Genomic DNA, 24,631 nt, shown 5'->3' on the forward strand with positions numbered 1-24,631 from the left:
TATATGCACCAGTGATTTGAAACATAAATAAACAGCATGGCCTATTGATAAAAGTGTAGAAATTTTTCTGGTAGCTTTTGTGTAATGTTTGAGTGCCAGAATGGAAGAACCTCAGTGGTGACATTTCTATTTGCTTTCAAAATATTTTCTGTTTCAGTTGCTGACAAATCATTATGAAAGATGCTGGAAGTATTATTGTTTGCCAAGTGGATGGGGTAACTTCGGTGCTGCCTCAGAAGAAGAACTTCATTTATCCAGGAAGTTGTTCTGGGGTATTTTTGATGCTTTATCTCAAAAGGTAAGTACTTTTGGTATCCATCTATTACTGTAAAATCCTTATTGTGTAATCTTTTTTCTTTAATCTGTAATTTTTACCCAGCTTATATCAACTGTATCATCCATTTTGAAGGAAAAAATACAGGCTTTAGTAAGTTGAAATCTTCCTCTTACAGCTTCTAATTTAATGTAGGTATAACATTTTAATCTCCTAATTTAAAAAATTGTAACACTAAAGCAATAATCTTGAGATTGTTTCTGTACAGATCTGTACACTTCTCTGTTTAGTAGTTGTACTTTCAGCACCATTAAATCAATTGTGGGTTAAACAGAAGTTTAATTATATGTCTTTGTATGTATTTATTGCTCATCCTGTGACTATTTTTAACAAGCTTGATTCAAGTTTCATCAGTTTAATTTCAAATCTAAGTGTTAAGGAATGCTCTATGTATTCCTCTGCTGTGCTGCCTTCCCAGCATCTGAAAAATGTTGAGCATGGCTACCAGTGAAGTCAACACTTTTCCTGTTTACTTGAGCAAGATTAAGACTTGCATCTAGCTTTCTGCTTTGGACAGTCAGTTTTCTTTATTTTCAGAACAAAAATTCAGTTTTGCACTGAGTAGGAAAGCCATTCTCTGGCTGCTTGATTTCATCTATAGCTGCATCAGTTTCAACAGTGATGTTAAAACTTCCCATTCACTGCTCACTTTCTGTCCCCTGTGTGTCCCACAGAAGTACGAGCAAGAACTGTTCAAACTGGCTTTGCCTTGTCTGAGCGCAGTTGCAGGGGCCTTACCTCCAGATTATATGGAATCAAATTATGTCAATATGATGGAAAAACAGTCTTCAATGGATTCAGATGGGAACTTTAATCCTCAACCTGTTGATACCTCAAAGTAAGAAATTACTTTGTTGCACCTGGGTTTTTTTTGATCATGGATGTGTAAAAGAGGAGGGGGAGTGTCTGTTGTTTGGTGTGATGTGAACTTAAAGCTTCTCTTCTGAATGCTTACTTTATAGATAAAATTGAGATCTTAATATTTTTATTTATGTATTTATTTTAAATCAAGTAAACCAATAACTAGCAAGTGGCATCATTAATTTCTCGGTTAACTCCGGATATTTTTAATGCATTTTTACCCAGGAGATAGAACTATCCAATTGTCTTCGCATGTCTGCTGGAAACAAACCAGCATGCTCTTAGGGGCTGAAAAAGTAGACAAGTCTACATCATCCCTGTCATTATTAACATATGTCAAGACACTAATTCCAATTTGTGTGAATGACAGTGTACCTACTGAAAATTGTTTGATTGTGCCTTCATATAATCTTTTTTACTATGAATAATGGCAATTGGGCAGAACAATCTTCATTCCCTCTAGGCAGTCAGGCTCCTGGCCCTGCTTTTTAAAGTATATTAGCCAAACAAAGCACGTATCTGAATGGAAATTTTCTGCCCTGACTTTTGACTACAGCAAGTGTGCCATTTCCCTGTGTTTAGAATAGTCTTACAGAAGCATGGCTATGCACTATATCTTAAAAAATTCCCGTTGTAAAACATTTGCTTCACTTGCCCCTTGTGAGCTTTCTGCCTATATTAACATTCAGCACACGGGATGCTGTCAGTAGATTGACACCTTCCATGCAGCATGCTTGTACATGCATGCACATCTAAATATGGCAGTAAAAGTCATAATCCCATCTGGAGCATAGAAAGGACATCAGTGACCATTTCAATTCACTTTTCTAAGATATATTAAAATATGTGAAGGTTTAACAGACTTTCTTCAGAATATATTATATTATATTATATTATATTATGTTATATTATATTATATTATATTATATTATATTATATTATATTATATTATATTATATTATATTATATTATATTATATTATATTATATTATATTATATTATATTATATTATATTATATTATATTATATTATATTTTAACTGAGTATTTTTCTGGTGTCATTTCAGAAAAAAACTGTAGATAGCTGGAATAGACTTGAAAAACTCAGAAAATTTTACTTAATATTAATGAAATTATATTACTTCATTGCCATAGGATGCAACAGTTCTGTGGTGTTTCAAGACAGAACTGCTGCTAGCATTGTAACCTCCAAATTATCCTACATTCGTTTAACATGCAAATCCAGCTTTGCATTGTTTACTAGTACTGGACCTATTTGTGTAGGTATAGCTACTAGGATGTTAGTGTGCTTGTAATTTTATTGCATTTCTGAAATTATTTGAAGTATTATACTATTCCCCCTCAAAATACAATCTTTAAAACAATAAAAACAACCTGTGACAGTGCTGGATGAATATTTTGTGACGGGGGGGAGGGCCTCTTGCAAACTGTTACTCTGACATAATTTGGTTTTACATTTCTGCTTTTTCCACCTTAAGACTGAAAATTCAGACTTCTGTTTCACAGTAGATGGCACCCTAACACTACTCGTACTGAAATTCTTTATGTTAGGAGGGAAGATATTACCATTTCATCAGTGATCAAAAGTAGTTATTCCCTTTCATTTGTAGCAATGCTGATGAAGTAAACAATTGATATTTGATAAATTATTTTGAATATATAAAATAATAATAATGTTTCAAAAAGGACTGTTAACACAGTTTATAATGGACATGTGCAATAAGTTACTACCATATTTCTGAAACTATAGATTGTAATTATGGCTTTAAGACAAAGAAAATATGGGAAGAAAAAAAGGACTAGTACTTGATCTCGTTATTGATTTTTCCCTGCACACATGTGTCAAAGAAGTTAAATTCCTACAAATGCTGTAGTTGTCATTCAGTGCCCATGAAATAATTCAGGTATCTTCCTTGATTTCATTGGGCCTTGAAGCAAACTGTATGTGAGAAGAAGAGCACAGGAAAGGGTGTGTGCATTATTTATTATTTATTTTGTAGGGTTTTTTCCAACAAAAGCATTCAGTTTTAGCCTGGTTAATTTAATGCTGATTTTCTTTTCACTTTCAGCATTACAATCCCTGAAAAGCTAGAATATTTCATTAACAAATATGCAGAACATGCTCATGACAAATGGTCGATGGAAAAGGTAAAATCTACATTCCTCTTAAACAAAAATAGTATTTTTAGTTTAATCAATTTAATCTTTAACATATTTTATTCTGAATGTTATTATTTTTCATAACGCTACAAGTTAGTATGTAGGTAAGATATACACATACTATTTTCTTGAAATATATTTGGGGGAAAATTCTCTAAGTACATATGAGTACTTCAAAATAGTCTTTAATCATTTCATCATTTTTGTTGCTGACTTCTGAGTAAATATACTTGCTACTTATTTAACAGTATAATGGACCTGATTTTTCTTTTTCTTTCTTTCTTTATTTATTTTAATTTTTTTTACCAAATAAGCTCTTTACTCTTTTTATTTCTTTGTGCATTTTGTTTGTCCAGTGTTAAAAAATAGTGTTCCTCAATTATGGCACAGTATTCTGCTTTATAAAAATCTTTGAAAGAAAAGTGTATTGTATAGTAGCTTTGGTAATTGTTACTTTGCAAAAAGATGGCATGCTCCATGATTGATATCTTAATTTGTAGATAATATAAATATTGGTTGAGAAAATGTTGAGAAAATATTAAAAAGGAAACTTTAGGTGAACAGTTCTGGAGAAGCATTATTCAGTTAATTTCTACCAATAAAAAGTATTTTTCATAATTTTTTGCATTTCCCCATTTTATCCTTCTTATTGCTGTTTTCAGTTTGCCAATGGATGGACCTATGGTGAGACATTTTCTGAATCTGCAAAAGTGCAACCACTAATGAAACAATATAAGTTACTGTCTGAAAAGGTAAGGGATTTGTTCATGCTTGATCCAGGGTTGCTAAAATATCACTGCAAATATTACCTTGTCTTTTCATCATTTTAAGAAAAAAAATATTCACACTATGTCAACTAATGTGTGGTTGTTGCCTTCCTCAAAACCCTGCAAAGATATAAAAGGGTTTTATTGTATAATAAATAGGCCACTATTTAATAATAATAAACAAATTAATTATGGCATGTGCATCCTTCTAGGAAAAAGAAATTTATCGATGGCCAATCAAAGAATCACTGAAAACCATGCTGGCATGGGGATGGCGAATTGAAAGAACACGGGAGGGAGATTCAATGGCACTGTATAATCGGACGCGTCGCATATCTCAAACCAGTCAAGTGAGCCACTTTCCTAAAATCTTTGTGTTATTTTCTGTTAATAATAACTGCCTTTTGAAAGGAAGCCTTTGAACTTTTAGGGCTCTAGATGTTCCTATGTGTGCATATGAAAATAATATCACACATAGGAAGAAAAGCCTGGATACAGTTTTTTTTTAAGGCAAGAGATACCTGTTACTGCACAAGACATAGAGGAAAGCCTGTCAATGCCCATACTAGCCACACTTCTTGTGTCAGTGGTTTGTCATCCAGGGAACCTCTGTCACTTTTTATCTTCCTTTGACCATTTGTGTCAGTGTAATGAGTCAGCCTCTGACAAATTTAGACAGTAAAAAAAAAAGAATTTAAAAAATGGTGATATTTTCTGGGTGGGGAGGAGGGACAGAAGGTAAAAGATAACTATTTATACGTTCTAGACTTAAATAGAGAAATCGGGTGTAGAAAAGCTAACTTAAAAGTTTAATTTTTGCCTGAATTCACCATAAACTAGATTGTGTGAGATTTTGCCTGCTAAGAAAAAGAATCTCTAGATAATGAAGAGATACAATAATAACTTCATCCTCATCCACAATGAGTTCAAACCCTAAATGAGTTCAAGTGAAATTTGTATTTAAATGAAAAGGATTTGTGTCTAATGACCATCTGTCTTTGGAAACAAACTCTGTTGTCCTTTGCCTAACTCTCACTGAAGTTTACCACCCCTAATATATTTTCAGCTGGGCCACAAAAGATCTTTTTACTCTCTAGTGATGTACAAGTGACTTTTTCTTTAAATTTCTTAATTACTTTCAGTATCTTGTTAGCATTAACTTCTTCATATTAAATGCTTGAGTAACTCCACTGTTTTGCATATTTGTCATTCAGATCTCTGTAGATACAGCTCATGGTTACACTCCTCGAGCAATTGACATGAGCAATGTCACCCTCTCCAGAGACTTACATGTAAGTCAGAAACATCTAAAATGCTTATGGTTTGTTTTACAACTTAATTTTGTCTGTTTTGCTACTTTATTTTAAACAATATGGTACCAAATATGACCTATTTTGATAAGCTTTGAGTTTGGTAGGGTTTTTTTTGTCTTTTTCATTATTGATCTCTGATCCTCTGTTGCTTAAAAAACATGGTTCATATAGAAAACCTTCAAAATTATCTTTAGTCCTGGATTGATTTTCCCAGTTCGCTTTGTGAACATTTGTCGTTTTGAAGAGAATCCTGATTAGAAGAGCAAGTAGCATCAATTTTTTCTGTTTTCCATTCATTTCTCCATCATCATTCCAAAGCATTTTTTCAACACTTTTTTTTTTTCTACAAACTCAGGGTATAAGAATCAGAAACCATTAAGTCCTGTGAGAATAGAGAATGAAGGGGTTTGACAGATGTGTCAGTAGGTTGGTGTTATTTGGACTAATATGTTTGTTGATTATCTGTTCCTGTCATTAGATAGGATTTTTTCGTGGTGTTTGCTGGAGTATGGTGCTCAGTTTTACAGTCTACTAATTTCCTGTGAGTATAATTGCAGTGTAATGTAGGCATACACTAAATAGCTTTAAATTAGTTAGCATCAGTGTTTGTACCAGTCCGGTTATGACAACATGGTGTTCAAAGCTGACTACAAGAGTCCTGAAACACAGGCTTAACTTTGCCCATACTGGACTTTGCCATAGTGCAAACAAGCAGTGGTAGTAAATTAATTGACTAACTGTGCAGTATATACTCTACTGTACCTCTAAACAAATTCTCACATTGGATTTCCACTTCTTGATTTCTTGCAGTTTCCAGTTTCATCATTCTAGAAGCTTCAGATTGCTGACTAGCTTTATAATAATTTTTTGCTAATTAACTGTCAGTAGATTGCTGATCATTCCAAAGAGTTCATAAAATTGATAACTGAATAAACTGCCTCTATCATTATGTTCTTATTTTAAATTGATGACAAAGATTCTTTGCAGTTATGACATTTAATGTTTTTATAAACTCAGTAAAGTTGAAAGTTTTGCAGAATTTGTTGAGTGATCAGGAAACAACTCATGATGTGAACATCACATCATAGTATTATGATGCAGATAAAGTATAGGTAGCCCAAATAAAAGTAGCCATCCTGTCACAAGTCACATAGAAAAGGCATGGGAACTTCTGTTAGTTCCTTGCTTATTTTATGCTGTATCCTCTAACTCTTGTCGTTACCTGTATTTCCTTTGTAGCCCTTAGCTATAAGGCAGAGCTTGCTGGCTTTATGATTCATTTGCCCTGTGAAGAGAGGTCTTCTTTGAAACCAACTTCAGAATCTGTTATTTAAAAGCTAAACAAATTTAATTAAAATGCAATTTCAGCTATTAATGATCCTGATACAGATATTGAGGAAATATCTAAACATGTTGGGTATTAATGAGATATGAGTTTTAAAAATTACTATGTGTAATTTTGAACATTTTAGAAGATACTTAAAATCTTTCAAATTGGTGTTCAGGGTTAGCTAGCAAGAATCATGACCATGTCTTAAACTGTAAGTCTGCAAAATACTCCTCATTTTGGCCTTAAGTCACCTGGTCACATCCTAGCTCCATGAGAAGCTAGGTCTTGCTCTAAAAACATCTTCATAGTGTTCTGCTTTGCTAGGTGCTATGAAAACAAAGACTACTGTGCATCCTTTTAAGGTCCTAATTGGGATTATCAAAATACCAGGATCAGAGTTTGCATGACAGAAGGCATCTACCATACAGAACAGAAATGTATCAGAAATGTATCATTTATTAACTGGAAAAAAGTTTATGAAACAAATTGTCTTGTGGACAGATAAGATATGGCTGAAAAGTTCCTGAATTCATAAGTATTCTCACAAATAAAGAAATTGGTGTTGAGAAGTACTTATTACTCACAATCCTTACTCAGGATGAGAAGGTTTCTGTAGGTTCATCTAAGAAGTATAAAGTGAAATCTGCAGTAAACTCCACTACTCTATACAATTAAGGAGTATACAGCCAGGAGGACAGTAGAGGTGGATTTAAAAAGTTGTTTCATATTGAAATTCTTCCTGCTAGGTAGACACTGAAGGGCTTGTCTGTTTTGTTTGGTTTGAGGCTCTTAACTTCTGTTTCACCAGTCTGAAGGAGTTTGTTTTATAGGAAGAATATATAGATTAATTTATGCTCTAAAGGGGTTGGTGGTTTTAACAGTGGGGTCACACAAATGAGCACAGTATCCACAGAGAAGAAGCTATATCCATGGGCTCATTATTAGTCTGCCACAGCCCGCACTAACAATGTTGATTCAGTCCTCTGGCTTGCTGTTTGCTCTTCCCTTTGACAGTGCCTTCAGAGGTTTCTTTTTGGCCTTGTTTTCAGAACGAAATCTCCTCCATCTGACACCCCAGTACTTTTTCCAGACTAGTCTTCTCTTTGTCTTGTCTTGTTTTCTGTAATAAGAGTTTTTTCTTCAGCACCAGGTTCCTGACTCTTATACCGATGCTGATTCTACCCAAATTCTATTTAGTATTTTTTCAGTAAAAACTTGTTTCCAGTGAACCATTACAGTGTAACTGTATTAAACTTCCCAGAGAACAAAACTTGTTATCAACCAGAAACTTGTCTGGGAGTTATTCATTGCAACCCACATCACTAAGCTCTCCATTTTCCTAAGGCTATGGCTGAGATGATGGCTGAAAACTACCATAACATATGGGCAAAGAAAAAGAAACTGGAGCTTGAAGCAAAAGGTAATGTTAACCATAGATATTTACAGTATTTTAAGTTATCTGTGACTGCCTTAGGTCATGCATTTCAGAAAACATTAAAAAGAAGAAAAAAGAACAGCAAATTTAAATTTACGAAGAAGAAACAGTGAATTTCTTGACTATGACTATTTCATGACTATCCTTGACAGTGATTTTTAGTGTCTGAAAGTTGTAATAGTACCAAGTGTAACTGTTCTTAAGCAGTTTACCAATTCAAATATATAAAGGGAAGAAAACTCAAAGATTGTAAATAAATTTAAGACACATTAATCCATTTTTCTTCCAGCATTAATCTTTCAGACTATTATCCAATGGACTATGATTTAATTTGTATTGCTTGTTTTATTGCAGGTAGATCTAAAGAATGTTTACTAAGTACTGCACAATATCGTGTGTTGAATTGACAAGTGGAAAAACCTAGAGCAGATACTTGATTCCATATAAAAATTACATGTGCTTCATGATCTCAACTTAAATGATTTTTTAAAATGTGTTGTGCAATTTACTATTTTTCCTCTGTGTTAAAAGCATTTCCTTATTTGCGTTAAAGCTGATTTTTTTTCAGATGACACGATATTAGCACATGGAGAAAACAAATTCTCAATTGCAAAAGACTGAAGCTAGGGTTTTACCTTATCTGGAGGTGTTTAATTGTATATTTTATGCACCAAAGTTGGTCTAAATTCCAGAAAAGGTATAGCAGTTAAGGCTTTATAAAAAAGCAAAGTTCTATTTGGAAGTGTCTTTGATAAACACATTAAATCGCCATGTATTTCATTATATTTCCCCTTATTTTAATTTTTATATTATTCCTTTTCTGTAAAGTCTTCACCAGGGTAAGTAGCCTTAGGATTGGCCAAGTTTGGGAAGTCATAGGCTACAGAAAGATGAGATATTTCAATATTTCAACTGCATTTTACAGCTTTGAAAGCAGAATTTTGCCTATCAGAAGCACTTCAATGAGAATACTGTCTAGTATTTGTTGTGTTGTGCAGTATGGGAAGGCTGGAGGTGGCTGTAGTGATTGAAGGAGAGGTTTCTGATGGAGAGTTTTTGTATGTGAAAGTTTTTGTATGTAGATGAATTTTTCAGTTGAGAAAAACTTGACCTTCAGAAACTCAGAGGGTTTTCCTCCAGTATATTCATATGCTACTCTTTTTTTTTTTTTAACCCGTGTGTAAAGAACAAAAGAATAATGTGGACTTACGTGCATTTTGCCTGTCTTCAGCTGTCATGTGGTACAATTACATCATGTTGATGATAAGAGAATAAAATCCAGTCATCCTGATGTTAAAGACTACTTCCTAAGACAAATCCAGACTAAACAAAAAAACCCCAATGCACCATCAGACTTGCCCACTAGGTTATCATTTTGTGTGTACTTAAATGGATTCAGGCAGAACTAATGGAAAATTTCAGAATGTGCAGCTTAAAATAAATCATCCAGTGATATGTCTCCAATATTTTCTATAGTGAATTTGTTCCTTTTAAAAAATATTATTATTTAGATACTTTCTTCAGTGTATTTTCAGAGATAAATCTTATCATTACCCTTACAGGTTCCTGGGGTTTCAGAGCAATTGCTATAGGAATTTATTGTGTTAGTTATGCAATGGTGATTTTAGAGGTTGAACTCCTTAGACTGTTGCTTTTTCTGCACATATTTATATTTACAATAGCAGAGTTATTTTCCTTCCAAATTAAATATCTACATGCAGTAGATATCAATACATCGGATTTTAGTAAGCAATAGAATGAAGTTTATTCTGTTTACCTCTGGTTTTTCAGCATTCTTTTGATTCTGCTGGACAGTAGTGTGAACCATGTTTGAGTGATGTATTCTGATTTTCTGTCTTTAATTTATTACTATAAAGTAGAACTGTATCACTTTAATATATTTTTAGATATTTTTATATCTTGCTAAACTTTATGAACCCTGTTATTAGAATGTTTAAAAGCAGGACTTCATCTATGTTTGTGTATTTGTTTATATGTAAGTTTTCTTAGGAAAACCTACATACATTTTCAGTTTCATTAAATGAAGTCGTAGTTGTAATAAATGTTTGTAACAGTTCAGCATTTTTTTCTTCCTTAAGAGTTTTTTTGCAATAGTTTCAGCATATTTAGCTGGTACTTGTAGCAAATATGTTAGAATGATGTAACCATATCTAAAATTGCTGTCTGAGTATTTTTTAAGGTCTGTGTAAAGAAACAGACAAGTATATTTCAAACTAGAATTTTCTGTAATGTGTTGTGTGTTATTGTGATAGTACTTCTACATACTGGGACTTAATGTGTCAACAGATAACTCTTTTAATTTTTAATTCTCTTGATGCTCCATAGTAGGAGGAGGCAATCATCCCCTTCTTGTTCCTTATGATACACTCACGGCCAAAGAAAAAGCCAAGGACAGAGAAAAAGCGCAGGATATTCTGAAATTTCTACAGATTAATGGATATGTTGTCTCCAGGTAATTCTCAGTTCAGTATTAATGTCACAGAAGGTTTCTGGTAGTCCTCAAGTCCTCAGTGGTCTTCTATTTTTTTTTTTTTTTTTTTTGTGGTTTGGTTGTGGCGGGGTTATTTGGTTTCTGTTATTGATTATTTTTTGAGGTTTCTTCTATCAAACCAGAACTCTATGATAATTTTTTTATGTTTCAGTACCTGGGAATAAGGATGACCTCCTTCATATAAAACATAGTAGGGAAGAAATGGATTACAGAGATAGTAGCAGGGTTTTTGGAAGGTATGAACAGAGTTCTCCAGAATCTCTGCATGTCTTCTACCTTCCTTCTCAATATTGCAGCTTTTTCTTTCTGGCACGTGTCCATGTATCCAACTGTCAGTAAACTTACTGGTTTTCTACAAGTGATGGAATTACTAAGTCTTAGTTACAGGTTCATTCGCATCTTCAAGCACATGTCCCTCTCTAAAGGAATTTCTAGACAATTGGTTAGATAAGACAGATTTATTTCTAAAACCTACAGCTCATTTATTTAAATTGAGTTCATTTACAGTATTATTAAAATATTTTAAAAGTGAAAAGTGATGTTTAAAAATAATTTTTAAATAATCCACAGTGTAAATGTAATAATAGTGAATAGTCTGCAGAATAACATGCAAAATTCATTTTAATACAGTGTATTCACCTCCTAAATGTAGCATGAATAAGATTTTAGTTAATTTGGAGCCTTTTCTGCCTCATCAGCATGACTTAGGAAATCAGAATCACTAGGGAAGACTGAAAGCATATCTGAATCTTGCATGATTTGAGCATTAGTAAGTGGACGAAACAGTTACTGAGATCCATTTAAGTAATCATTGTGAACTAATTAGGCTTGCACATCTACCTAAAATCTGCCTACTTCCATTCTTTTCTATCACGTATGAATTCCAGCCTGTTTCTAGAGTCCCACAGTTAATCTAATAATTTTGGTAAAATCTTTCAGGTTAGCTGGAATAATTGAGTTTACTTACTGTCAGTGCAGTAGGACATACAAAGAAGGATGTCAGACAGCACAGATTTCTTTCCTTATTCCCTGTCAAAATGATCAGCTGTATTCAGGACTACCAACCCTTTTTATTCCTTTTAAATACAAGTGGAAAGTGGCTTTTGGGATTTTTTGGGTGTGGAAGGCTAAGAGGGGTGGTTACAACCATTAACTTGGACACACCTGCGGTCTAGTAACTAGTGTTTGCTACATCTGCACCCTGCCCTGCTGGTTAAATGGAGCCTTTTCCATGATATTAAACTCAGCGTACTTGCTGCACCTTTGGCAACTGCCTTGTCTAAACAAACAAGGGACTGATGCATGTTTTAATTTGGTCTGCTCACCACTGTACTTTCTGCCATATATGCCTTGCTCATGTTTCTTTACAGTCTTTATTTGACAGTGACCATTCAAGTCTCTGCACCCCCATGCAAAATGGCTTTAGGGAAGATAGAAACCTTTGCCACCTGCCAAGCATGTGGTACTCAGGCCCACTTCAGCTGCTGAGGCAGAAGCCCTCACTCATCTTACTGACATTGCTCCTTCACATTATCTGGAATTTTTTTAGTCCACAGCATTCCCACCCGAATGGCAGGAAACTGAGACTTCCAGTTGCTGGAGTTGCAGACCCTGCTTTATGCCCTTGACTGTGTGACTCCAATGGCTACGAACAAATGCACTTACATCAGTCCCCTGCTGAAGCTGCCACTCTGGGCTCAAGGTCTGTAGGGCCCATAGAGATGTTCCACAAAGCTGTGGCATCTCCAGCTGCTAACTCTTGAGACCTTAATTCACCCCATTTATCACAGACCTGGGGGCACCTACACCCCAAGCCAGACTCCAGTTGCTGGCCCAGTATCCAGCTCATTGCCAGTAGTTGCCATCTACTCCTGACATCACATGGAATACTGAGTGACATTACACAGAGGTACAGGTACGAAAGCACTTATTAAGAATAGAGGACAATCACTACTGAAGAGGTACAGGGCTCAGTCAGTCAATTGATTTGACAGTTTACATGTGACCAGCTATTTTGTAATCTGTTTTCATCTCTTCTGCACTTTGCTCTTCCTTGATTCTTCCCCCCCCTTACTGTCTGTCATTGCTTTGTGTACTGAGCTGCCTCAAATAATCCAAATTCTCATGTCCCTTCCTCTTAGGAGTTCCAAAGTTCAGATGGCTCTCTCCAAATCTGTGTCTGAAGTTTCTTTATGGTCCCTTAGTTAGTAAACTTGAGACTTGTGTTCTCCAGTGTTGTCTCCTTTATCTTGTTTCTGTCAGAGCTGTCTCTAGGTGTATGCTTTAAAGCATAAATGTGCAATACACAGGCAGTTCTATTCCATATATATGCAGTGGGTATACTTTTTAAAACTTGCAACCTATCTGAGCACCAATATAACTTGGTGCATGACACAGGGGGAGATGAGGTGTGTCTGATTCCCTTTCTGTTAAAGAATAGCTTTTCCATGTGCCATCAATTAAACCCTGATCCTGCATAAACAAGGCTTAAGCCAATGCCAGCTTCTTGCTAGGGATGTCATCCCATGACATGGATTCATGCTTTAGAGATTCATTCTTGTGGAAAGATGTGGTTTTTATATTAGACTAGTAACTAAGATGGATAGAACATGCTGGAAAAGTGATTCCATCACTTTGTTTAGATTTTCCTCTGATTTTTCACAAATGCTGCATAGCTATTCAAAACTTTTCCATTGCAAGCAGACTTTTCAGGGAAAGTCATAGTGATGGATATTAGATTTAATTCTAGTTTTATTGTTTAAATCAAAGTATTTTTTCAGCTTCCAAACTTCCTCACCCAAGAATCAATCCATGTAGGGTAATGTAAGATAGTAAAGCCTTACAAGTAACGGAAAAAGTTACGACAATAGTGGATTATCTTGATTGACAAGTGTAATTTTTTTTTCTGTCCTTCTGGTTGGAAAGTCTAGTTGTGTCTTTACAAATTGCTCAAAACCTAAGCGTGAGAGTGCTGTTTACATTAAACAAGAAAAATCTTATATTAATAAGCACATGATCATTACCAGAGAAAATGGTGTCAGACTACATGGAGAGGTAAGACTGCTTTGAGTCCTTCTGCATATGTAAAAATTTCCTTGCTTCTTTTTCCAGAGGACTTAAGGACCTGGAATTAGACACACCTTCCATTGAGAAACGTTTTGCCTACAGTTTCCTTCAGCAGCTAATAAGATATGTGGATGAAGCCCATCAGTACATTTTGGAGTTTGGTATAGTACTCCTTGTACATTTTTTAAAACAATTATTATCAAAGATATCTAATGTTATAAAAACAACCAAAATTTTTATTTTAATATTTGTACATTTCTGGACTAGTTTTCCCTTTAATTTCCTGTAGAAGATCATTAATTTTGGAGTTATGAAACTTCCATTCATTCCAGTTTCCCATATTCATTCATCAGATTAAAAATTTTCAGCTAAAATTTTTGACTTTCATTCTTTGAAAAAGAATACTAGCTGTCCCCTTGTATTTATGCACAAAATTTTAATCTCTCACATGTGCACAATAATAGTTACTATTGGCACGTAATTCCTTTTTCAGAGAGCAAATGAAACCAGTCATTTGTACCATTCTGAAATTTTCTCTCTAAAAGGGAGTAGAGAAACCTCTTCAACAAACTCCCACAATGAGAATGTTCTTTCACAAATAGCCAGCACGTTTCGTCAGCAGCACTATGAAGGATTTAACTTTATCTGCTTTTGGTGAAGATAAAAAAAAAATACAAAAGTTGGGTGACCCAAGCCAGCTTCTTACATGAGCAGTAAAAGCCAAAAAATCTGGGCTGGTGCTTGCTTCTGTTGTGACCGTGGGAGTTGCAATGCCACATAACATATACTGTGCCTCAGAGTCATAGATGCTGTGAATGGCAGTAACAGGAACATCAGGGAAATTGAATAAATCAATGCTCATCTAAAAACCAATCTATTTTTAATGTGGAAATTTGTCAAATTTATGAGTTATCATATGCCATGGTTACTTACAGTAGCAAAAATCTGGTCTTAATAATTCACCAGGCTACTTTTTGCTGCTAATGCTTGATTACCATGGATTCATCATTCTTAATTACATAAATTTGGAATTACTGCAAGAATGATAATTATTAAATACTGACATACTAGAAACATTGGTGGAAAAAATACTGTTTGAATCCCTCAACAGATCAATGGAAAGAAGGCATTAAATAAATCATAAATGGTTTGTGAGTTGTATGAGATTTAATTTTGAAAGCAATTTTGGTTTTTATAGTAAGGGAAGAGTGAAGCGATTTAGGTTTTAGTAGGGTAGATCTAACCATTGATTTTGTTCTTTAGTACCAAGTTCACAGATGAGGAAAGAAAATTCATAAATTCTGTTTTTCCTGGGAACAGCTGGAGAAAGGTGTTTTGTTAGAATCTAAATTCACATTTCCAAATTGTCATCTGTAACAGAAAAAGATAAACATAGCACCAGATTTTTTTTTTTTTCACAGAAACATCCATATTTATTTGGACTATGAGATGCCTACGCTTTCATGAAATTTGGACAATTATTCTTTATGCATTTTAATTGCTGTTACTTGTCCTCCAATGAGGTAGTCATGAAATGCCACTTTAACTAGTGCCTATACTCTTTGAGGTACCTTAAATCTACATCTAAAAATGACAAGTTTTATTTGTTTATAGTGTACACTTCCTAAGAAAAATGCAGAGTAGACTTTAATTTGGATATATTACAGGGAATTTATTTTTCTTCTCTCTGCAGATGGTGGCAGCAGAGGCAAAGGAGAGCAATTCCCATATGAACAAGAAATCAAGTTTTTTGCCAAAGTACAGTATATTTTTGCTTATTCTTTGTCAACATAGTTATTAACGTGAGAACATATTTTTTAATGACCATTATTGTTATAGTGGTGTTTTTTTATGTTAAATTAATTCTTTTATTTATTAAAAACAGCAGTAATAAAAATAGCTTGAAAACAATTTGGGGTGAAGTATAGATGTGGGAAGATTACAGGACTGTATTTTTTATTCTTGTTATTTCCTACTCCATGATATGCAGCTGCTCATATGATGTTATTCAAAAGCTCCCTACATTTTCTGTTTTCTGGCTTAGTCTAATTTTGAAGATTTTTCTCTTTTACAATCTTCATCTGGGTTAATGGGAGCAATAGTTATTAGAATTAACACGGCTGTGTATCTGTCAGTGTCATGGCAGTTATTTCTCTTTTAAAACCATGCTGTTGTCTCCATCACGGAGTCACACAATGGCTGAGGTTGGAAGGGCCCTTTACTTAATAGTGTCAGAGAATCATGTCCAGGCATCTTTTGAGTATCTCCAGGGGTAGAGACTCCACAATCTCTCTGGGCAACCTGTGCCAGTGCTCAGTCACCCTGACAGTAAAAAAGTGTCTCCTGATGGTCTGAGAGAACCTACCATGTTTCAGTTTGTGCTCATTGATTGTCACAGTTGAAAAGAGCTTGGGTCCATCTTCTTTACCCCCTCCCTTCAGATATTTACACAAACTGATGGGATCCTCCCTTAGCCTTCTCTTCTCCAGGTTAGGGTCTCAGCTTCCTCAATCCCTTGTCATTTGAAAGATCTTCTAGTTCCTTATTTATCTTTGTGACCCTTTACTGGCCTCTCTCCAGTATGTCAGTGTTTCTCTTGGACTGGGGAGCCCAAAACCAGATACAGCACTTCAGATGTGGTCTCACCAAAGTTGAGTAGAGAGGAATAACCCCCTCCCTGGATCTGCTGACAAGCACTCTGTCTAGTTCAATCCAGGATGCTGTTGGCTGCCTTTGCAATAAGATTGCGTTTTGGCTCATGGTCTGGTTACTGTCCACTGAAGATCCCCTGGTCCTTCTTTGAAAAACTGCTTTTCAGCTGATTAGCCCTCAGTGTGTGCTGGTAACTGGACTTACTCCTCTCCAAGTGTAGGACTTTGTACTTCTCCTTCCCCCTTCTCCTAACAGTCATGAAATTCCTCTCAACACAATTCTCATTTTTCTGTCACGATTTTACACATAATAAACCAAGAAAATCTGCTGATGCCTTTCACACATAAAGGCTTGTATGATATTTGCATATTCAAAATGCCTTTTGAATTCATTAGTGAATAAGACAAGGCAACTGTTTGCAGCATTTTCTAACCCTGGTATCCTTTGCAGTAAGTTGTTACTTCAATGCCTTTGCGTACTTCCATGTGGTATTATCTGCCAAGCTCATTGACTGAGAAGCTAGCATTCCACTCTCTTGTGAACCATGCTCCAAAAAGGAACCAATTTCAAGTTTTCTTTTTGGCTGTTTATTTTTGATGTCCTCCTGGCTGACACCTGTAGTGGGCACTTAGAAATAATCACTGCAGGAAGTAAATAAGAAAATGTCTGTGGCACAAGCCCTTAGAAAGTGAGGTTGTTTTGGGAGTTTTATATGAAAATCTAGAACTAAGTGCTCCTAGAATGCTGACAGTTGTAGGTGAATTTTTTTAAACCTACATTAAAAGGAACAAGGAGCAACAGTGGTATTTGGTTATGTGGTATAGGAAAAAAATTAAATTTTGATATAAAATTAATTTATACTTTTTGCCTTGTACCCCTCCTAAGAAAACCACAGATAAGTCTCAGTATATAATGAAATGTCCCAGATAATGTAATTTTTTTTTCTGCTGCCTTTCTTGATGACATATAAAGTGCCTTGAATATTAAACAAATTCACAGGAAGAGCTATTAAAGAAAAAAATCCAAACAGAAGTATTAAGACAGAAAACCTGTTTGAAATCTCCTGTCTTTAGTTGTGGCTTACAATGTGTAATACAGACCATAGTAAAGAAGGTCCTGAGATAACCACTCTTTCTGATGTAATTTCAGGTTGTGCTCCCTTTGATTGATCAGTATTTTAAAAATCATCGCCTGTATTTCTTATCTTCAGCAAGTAGGCCTCTCAGCAGTGGAGGCCATGCTTCTAATAAAGAAAAAGAAATGGTGACAAGGTAAAGCTTAAAATAATATTAATCTCTATGCATATATGTGTTGGTCTTTAAAAAGCAGCAGTTGATTGTGGGAAAGTGAGAAATGGGAGGCACAGAGATATTTTTGTGTACACACCAATTAAACATTTTCACTTAAACACAATTAAACTTTCTTTTCCCGTTAGGAAAATTCATTGTATAAAATGGAGAAGAGTACAGAGTTATTATTATGTGCTATTTGAAAGGTGGTGATTTTAGCATGCAGGGAACTTCAATTTATCCTTATATCCAGCAGCGAAACACTTGCACAGTTTGTGGCACAGGCTATACAATTATATATCAGTTTTCACTGTTAGAAATAAGTATATACTGAAATAATTGCACCTGCAGAATTTTATGTTAGATTTAGAAAGCTAGCTTATTTGTAGTCGAGTTTCAATTAATATCATTATTAATGTCCATCATAAAAATAAGGGAGCTGCATTCTTTCTGCTCTTTAGTTTTGTAAATAGTAGTGAGTAGTACTATCACATAAATACTTGGTTCTTTCCCTGAAGTTACTCTGTTTTTAAGACCATCTCTCTAAGATGTTTTCATCTAATTTCTGTTATGATTGAGTTGAAACCCACATTTCCCATTTAGTAAGATGGATTACAAGCTTCACACAGGACCTCTTGAATACCTGTAATGTGGAGATGTATGATGGTTGCCTTCTTGGCTGCTCTTGGGCATAAACCATGCAATATTGTATTGCTGTATTTTGAGGCTGACAGCCTTTTGGTGGTCATGCAGACATACAGGGCTTACAAGATTGTGTGAATACTGAGTGAAGTTTCTACCACAATATTAAGCTGGAGTAAGTAATGGCTATCTTGACTTTGCGTCATCTCATGAACTAATCTGATCTGGCAGCTTATCTGAATGCTGTTCTTCAAGGGATTTAAAAACTGTTTCAAAATGGATGCATATAAATAGTTTTCCAGTCTTACGAACTGCTAATTTTCTGTCTGTAATGTCCTGGATAACAGTATTTTTACAGCTGTTAAGATATGCCAATCAACTCCCTACTTCTGGGATGTGTCAGATATATCGGGATACCTGCTGATATATCTGACACAGGATTTATGCACATATGCTCTATAGCTCTTTGAGATTCCCAAATACATAGTCCTGCCAAAAGATCAGAGCTGTTGCCGTTGGGTTATGCGCCAGGGAGATGTGTCAGCCAAGGTGAAGAAAATAGATACAGGGAAACCTTGGATGAATAATAGCTAATCCTATTGAGTATACTTCCTACACAGAATTTGTTTCAAGCTAAGGGCAACTCCTGGCTGCTTTCCTTCTCCCATAAAGAGAAACTTGCATTCATTAAGCTATAGAAGAGTATAATTTTGGGTAATGATAATGCAGTAAAAGTCTTAGCATATGCAAAAACTATTCCATATTCAGAAAATATAGTAAATCCAGATCTATTATGATGGAAAATATGGGTCAGGCTTCTTCATGAAATGTGACATTGTATTCTGTTGTATTTGTAACCAACCTCTTCATGATGGGGTTTTTTGAATTTCTCATCCAGTAGACCATGTTACAAGTTCTTGAGCTACCATAGTTGTGTGAAATTGGTTCTGAACATCCATCTAGGTATTGGAAATTTGGAGTTATTTTTATTTATTTATTTATTTATTTATGTATTTGACCTCAACTAAAAGCACTGTAAATAACAGTTTTAGTCTCACTTTGTGAAAGCATAGCATCTACTGAGTGGTGCAGTCAGTTGAGTAACATTTGTATGTCAGAATATAAGATAGAGTGGTGAGCTATTTATGTCTTCTCCAGAATGGGCACAAATTCTATGATGCTAACATGCTTCTCTACAGCTTTTCCTGGTGGACTTGGTGATCCAAGATCCTCATAAAAGAATATATAATATATGTCTGCATCATGGAATAAAAAGTGAACAAAGATCCCCAAAAACAAACCAAGCAGACTCATTCCTAAAACAGAGCAGTTCCTGTTGCTAGAGTGGATCACTGCATTGGCTAATTAGCTGGATTCAATGCCACATTAACCTGGCTGTTGTGATTCTGGGCATAAATGTTTCCATTTGACTCTGTACTCTTGTCTGTCAATGGAACAGCATGTTCAGATCTCATTCATAGGCTGTGCAGACATGCTTATTCTATCTTTTGCTTTTAAATCAGAGGCTAATAAATAGCCAGTGGGCCTATTAATTAAGTAGCTTAATAAAATGACATGATATTGTTCATGTCGTTTATAGCAGATGAAGGGGTTTGCAGCATAAAATAATAACACCAAAATGGATGTTCATGGTGAAAATTCTCCCACCAAAACAGATAATGAAGATTGATCTAAAACCTCCTTAATCTGGAGCTGAGGTCAATTTGGGTAGGGCAGTTTGCTCCTGCTTCTATGAATTAATGTAAAATTTCACTCTTTTTTTTTCGCAATGGAGTGCTATTCATCAGAACAGGAAGTAGTTCAAATATGTGAAACAAAGTCATTGATCAAATTGTTTTAAACCATGTAAGAGGTGATATTTCAAAAAACTTATTTCAAAAGGAATTCTTGCTGTGTTCAAGTTTATAAGATCCTAATTGAATTAGTTAAACAGTTACCATCACACACCTCAGTTAATCTGATTCCCTTACCTTATGTTTTCAAATTGTTAGTGGTATCCTATGTAGCACAATGACCATATTTTACTTTTTAAAGCTTTGATGGTTATTTCCTTGTGAGTTACTGTATAGAACGCTTTTATATTAATTAGCTTTGCTTTTAGTTTTTTTGTTTGTTTTTTTTTTTTTTTTAAATTATAATATGTGCTTATTTAACCATGTTTGTTAAGGATATGCACTTGAAAACTCTTTCTTTAGTATTCTGTCCCACATTCTGCTCAGACAATTGATTCTTTCTGCGTGACATCATGTTGCTTTTCCTGCTCATATATCAGCTGTTATTTTTTCTTTCTTTCCCCCCTCCCTCCCTTATTTTTTTTTCCTTTTCCCTTCTCTTCTCTTTTATTTTTCTTTTGTCTTCAGCCTGTTCTGCAAACTTGGAGTTCTTGTCAGGCATAGGATTTCACTGTTTGGTAAGGAGACCCTTGACAAATACTAGCATGGCCATCACTTGGTTTTCTTTGCCATTTTTGCATTGTGTTAAGTGCTGCTTTGTTGCATGCTGCATGGCTGAAATGCATGGTCTACACAGACCACAAATTGTTTAGACTGGTAGATCAAAGACTTTTTTAAGTGGAATAAAAAGCTTTAGTAGTTATCAGTTTGGGGTGGGTTGGGGTTTTTTAGTTTTACTATTTGGGTTTCATTATCGCATCAAAGAATTCTGATGAGTAAATTAAAATTACTGATTTGTAATATTATTCTAAATCATTTGGGAAAAACATTTGACAATTAGAACTGCACATTTCTATTGGAAAGTCATGAAGGAAAATTAGAAGTTGGCTGAAATGCTCAGTTCTGTTCTGTGGAATTCTTGAATATTACCAGACATGCTTGACTCCACATATGCATGTGTACTCTCTTTTTGGTATTATGTGACCTCGGCAGGAGCTCGGTGTTTGTCTTATGCCGTGTGAAAATCACTGAACTGAACTCAATTTGAAGTCCCTATCAAGTGTATACATTGTATGCAATGTCTGGCACATTCATTTTCTTTGCAATTTTTCCTTGTGCCGTGGTGCTAGGAGAGTTGGAATAGTACATCCTATGCATACATGGCTTCTATGATGGATGCAGTGCAAACTTGAGCATCCATGAAAATACCTAATTGGGTAATTATCTAGCCAATTAGAATTTGATTATGATAACATGCATCTAACTGAATTCTTGCATATTTCATTCAATTTGAAAAGAAGAAACTCGCTGCAGCAGTGTGGTGTTTAAAAATTTTACAGACCATAATGAAAACCATTAAACTAAGAAGAAAGATTGGAAGGTTTTTTGGCATAATCACTTTTAAATATTTTGGGAGGAGCTGAGTGGATTTGCCTATAAAGCCAAAAGATCGTAGGAGGAATGGAGTTATTTCTGCAGCTGTGTGGCATTGTTTCAGCTTTTCCTGAAGGGTGGAATATGTCACAAGCCTGCACAATAAACTCTGATTTATACCCTAGGTTGTTTCTTCAAAGAATGAACTAGCTCAGGTATACTATTAAAATTTTGGAACTCTTTTTTGTTATTTGTGCATTTGGTTTTCAGATTTTTTTTTCTAAAATGAATGGTTGAAATTAAAAACCTAAGTCAATGTAACTTTCTTCAATGCTAAAGAAAACATCTTTTCTATTCCACACCTCAGCTGGCTTATTTCCTGTTGTTTGCCTGGGTTCTAGTGCTAGGAGATAAGTCAGATAGGATCAGCTGATTATTTGTGATGGCTACAGTTTGTTTTTTAACTCTTTTCCTAGACTGCAGTAACTAACAGAGTACAAAATCTTTATGTCAACACAATAGTTTTGGCATGAATTGTGACAGGGTCATTGTGAGACTACAGACCATGATTGGGTTATTTTCTGTGGACTTAATAACTCAAGTCCAAGTCACTTTATAGTTTGTCTTCCCTTGCAAATGATTTGCATGATGTGAGAAAAATCGGATTAAGGGAGTTGCACTTACTCCAGTGAAGACAAAGACTGTGTGAAAGAGGTGAAAATGCCCATAACTGAGCACAGCTGGGGCCTAGAAAGTTATTTGTGCATTTTGAAGGCATCTTCTCTGAGCAAGCGTTGCTCAATAATAACTTTTATGGATAGTGTGAAGTTTGCTATAACAAATATCACAATGCTATGTAGTTTTGCTGTACAGGTATTTTATATCACTGTGAATTTGAATGGTACTTCTAAATATACAGCTGCATTTATGAAAATCGTTAGTGCAAGTCATGTAGTTTAAGATGTATAAAGGAGTTTGTTAAAATGAGAAATTAAGCATGCATGTCTTACAGAGTGAACTTAAATAATCACATTTGATATCTGAGAGTTTCATTGAGATTATGGAATTATCATTCAGCATGGAATCATTGTTGCTTTACAATGTGAAAATAGATTTTGACTACAATAATTTATTTTTTGAGAGCTCTGGCTGTGTATCAGGAAGACTGTATTGATTGTTTTTCATTAGTATTACTGGGCAGAAACTGTAAGATTTCAGTGAAAAATTTTGGTGAATTGAGCATATTGAGTTATATTTTCTCAAATTTAAACCCCAAATTTGTATAAGTAGCTTGATTCAATTTTTATGCTGTTTTAACTTCCAGTAGGCTGTTATATTCTGGAGCAGGTTAGTGAGAATTTGTGGCTGCCCCATCCCTGGAAGTGTTCAGGCTCAGTTGGATGGTGCTTTCAGCAAGCCTTGTCTAGTGGAAGGTGTCCCTCTGCACAGCAGGAGGTTGGATCTAGATGATTAAGGCTCCTTCCAACCCAAGCCATCCCGTGATCCTGTGATGGTCTAATCCACAGCTTGGTGTACTTTGAGTACTTCCCTCCATACCTGTAGTCATTAGCACAGTCCTATGCTATTGTCATCAGCACGGGCTTTCCTATCACCAGAGCATTAAATAATAAGGGAAAAAGTTTGATCTGAAAAAAATCCCTAATCTTTTGGGGTAGTAATTTTGTTAGTATTTTTTTTAGGTCACCTCAGCTTTCTTATCTGCTTGCTGTACCATTGCATGATCACATGTGCTAGTGAAAAAAAGGTGAGGCTGCCTGGCTGAGGCAGCCATGGAAGCGGTGGTTCAGATTTGTTTAATCTGCTGTGGATGAACACCACAACAGTATTTCCTAATTTTGGTAGTAGCATAGAACAACTTTCTTGGTGCTGCAACGAGCCTCCCACACCTTGCTTGCAATTTATCCTTTAAAATCTCTAGTTCACTGAAACAATTACTAATTTTACTTGGATGTTTGCTTGTATTTTTAAGAAATAACCACCGACCAGTGAGAAAATATGGTATGCTGTATCACTGTATGCAGATAGAATTATTTTCAGAAATCTTTCTTAAACATTCAATTTGTTTCTACTTTTTTTTTTTTTCAATCGAGAATTTAAAGGGAAGCAAGAAAAGGCAGTTTTATTTTTGCATAATTTAATTTTAAAAAGTAAATTTAAAAATAGTCTGTGGTTGAAATTTGTGTAGCATTCATCTGTTCTGTACTTAAAAAATTGATCTTAGAGGTAAGAGGCTTGTACATGGCAGCATTTTGGGATGTACATATGTATTGAAGGCTTGTTGTGTGTAAGTCCTCTTTTTACATACCTAAATGGGAAAATAATTACAGAATATGTGTATTATGTCAGGGACTGTTATTCGTGTAGACGAAATTAAGCTATAAATGACTGCAGACTATGGAGAACACCAGGGAACTAACTTTTTTAATGACATTTTTTTATGACTGTTCTCTTCCTGCAATAGCAACTTTGTAAAGTTAACAACTTTTATGTTACTGAGAGAGGGAAGATAAATAATCAGATAAACTTGAATTAATTAAAGCAAAACTTAGAGAAATCAGATAGAAACCAGACAATACACTGGAGCTCTAATTAACCCCACATTTAAGTGCTTCCATCTTTACTGCCTCAGCTATTTTAGGAGAGATGCTTTCCTGCCTCTAGTTACTGCATTTGTGTAAACAAGGCTAAGACAAAAAACTGCATGTTTTTTAACTTGAAATTATGCAGAAGTTCAGTTGCTCTTCTGCTCTGTCATTTATTCTTTCATTAAATCCAGAGGTACAGTTAGCAGCATATCAAGAAGCTATGCACTCTGCTCAGCTTAATTGGTGGATAATTTTCCTCCCTCTCTAGGAAACGATGCAACATCAATAGTCAACTGTCTTCACATACTTGGACAGACCTTGGATGCGAGGTAATACTGATTATATTTTCTAAAGTCA

At 35.0% G+C, this 24,631-nt stretch overlaps 1 protein-coding gene across 2 annotated transcripts in view; it reads left to right on the forward strand.

Moving 5' to 3' along the window:
* Nucleotides 1–24,631, forward strand: part of RYR2 (ryanodine receptor 2) — a 376,644-nt gene that overhangs the window by 270,177 nt on the left and 81,836 nt on the right. For both annotated transcript variants that reach the window (XM_066178844.1, XM_066178845.1), the window contains 13 exons: nucleotides 158–298; nucleotides 1,009–1,172; nucleotides 3,285–3,363; nucleotides 4,038–4,127; nucleotides 4,355–4,492; nucleotides 5,357–5,434; nucleotides 8,130–8,205; nucleotides 10,567–10,693; nucleotides 13,844–13,959; nucleotides 15,492–15,556; nucleotides 17,600–17,721; nucleotides 20,763–20,812; nucleotides 24,543–24,603. In XM_066178844.1, coding sequence (XP_066034941.1) covers nucleotides 158–298; nucleotides 1,009–1,172; nucleotides 3,285–3,363; nucleotides 4,038–4,127; nucleotides 4,355–4,492; nucleotides 5,357–5,434; nucleotides 8,130–8,205; nucleotides 10,567–10,693; nucleotides 13,844–13,959; nucleotides 15,492–15,556; nucleotides 17,600–17,721; nucleotides 20,763–20,812; nucleotides 24,543–24,603 — 1,307 coding nt within the window. The remainder of the gene's footprint in view (nucleotides 1–157; nucleotides 299–1,008; nucleotides 1,173–3,284; nucleotides 3,364–4,037; nucleotides 4,128–4,354; nucleotides 4,493–5,356; nucleotides 5,435–8,129; nucleotides 8,206–10,566; nucleotides 10,694–13,843; nucleotides 13,960–15,491; nucleotides 15,557–17,599; nucleotides 17,722–20,762; nucleotides 20,813–24,542; nucleotides 24,604–24,631) is intronic.

This window comes from Chamaea fasciata, unplaced genomic scaffold (genome assembly GCF_029207755.1).
Source record: "Chamaea fasciata isolate MVZ Bird 193981 ecotype frontalis unplaced genomic scaffold, bChaFas1.0.hap1 SCAF_3, whole genome shotgun sequence".
Classification (NCBI taxonomy): domain Eukaryota; kingdom Metazoa; phylum Chordata; class Aves; order Passeriformes; family Sylviidae; genus Chamaea; species Chamaea fasciata.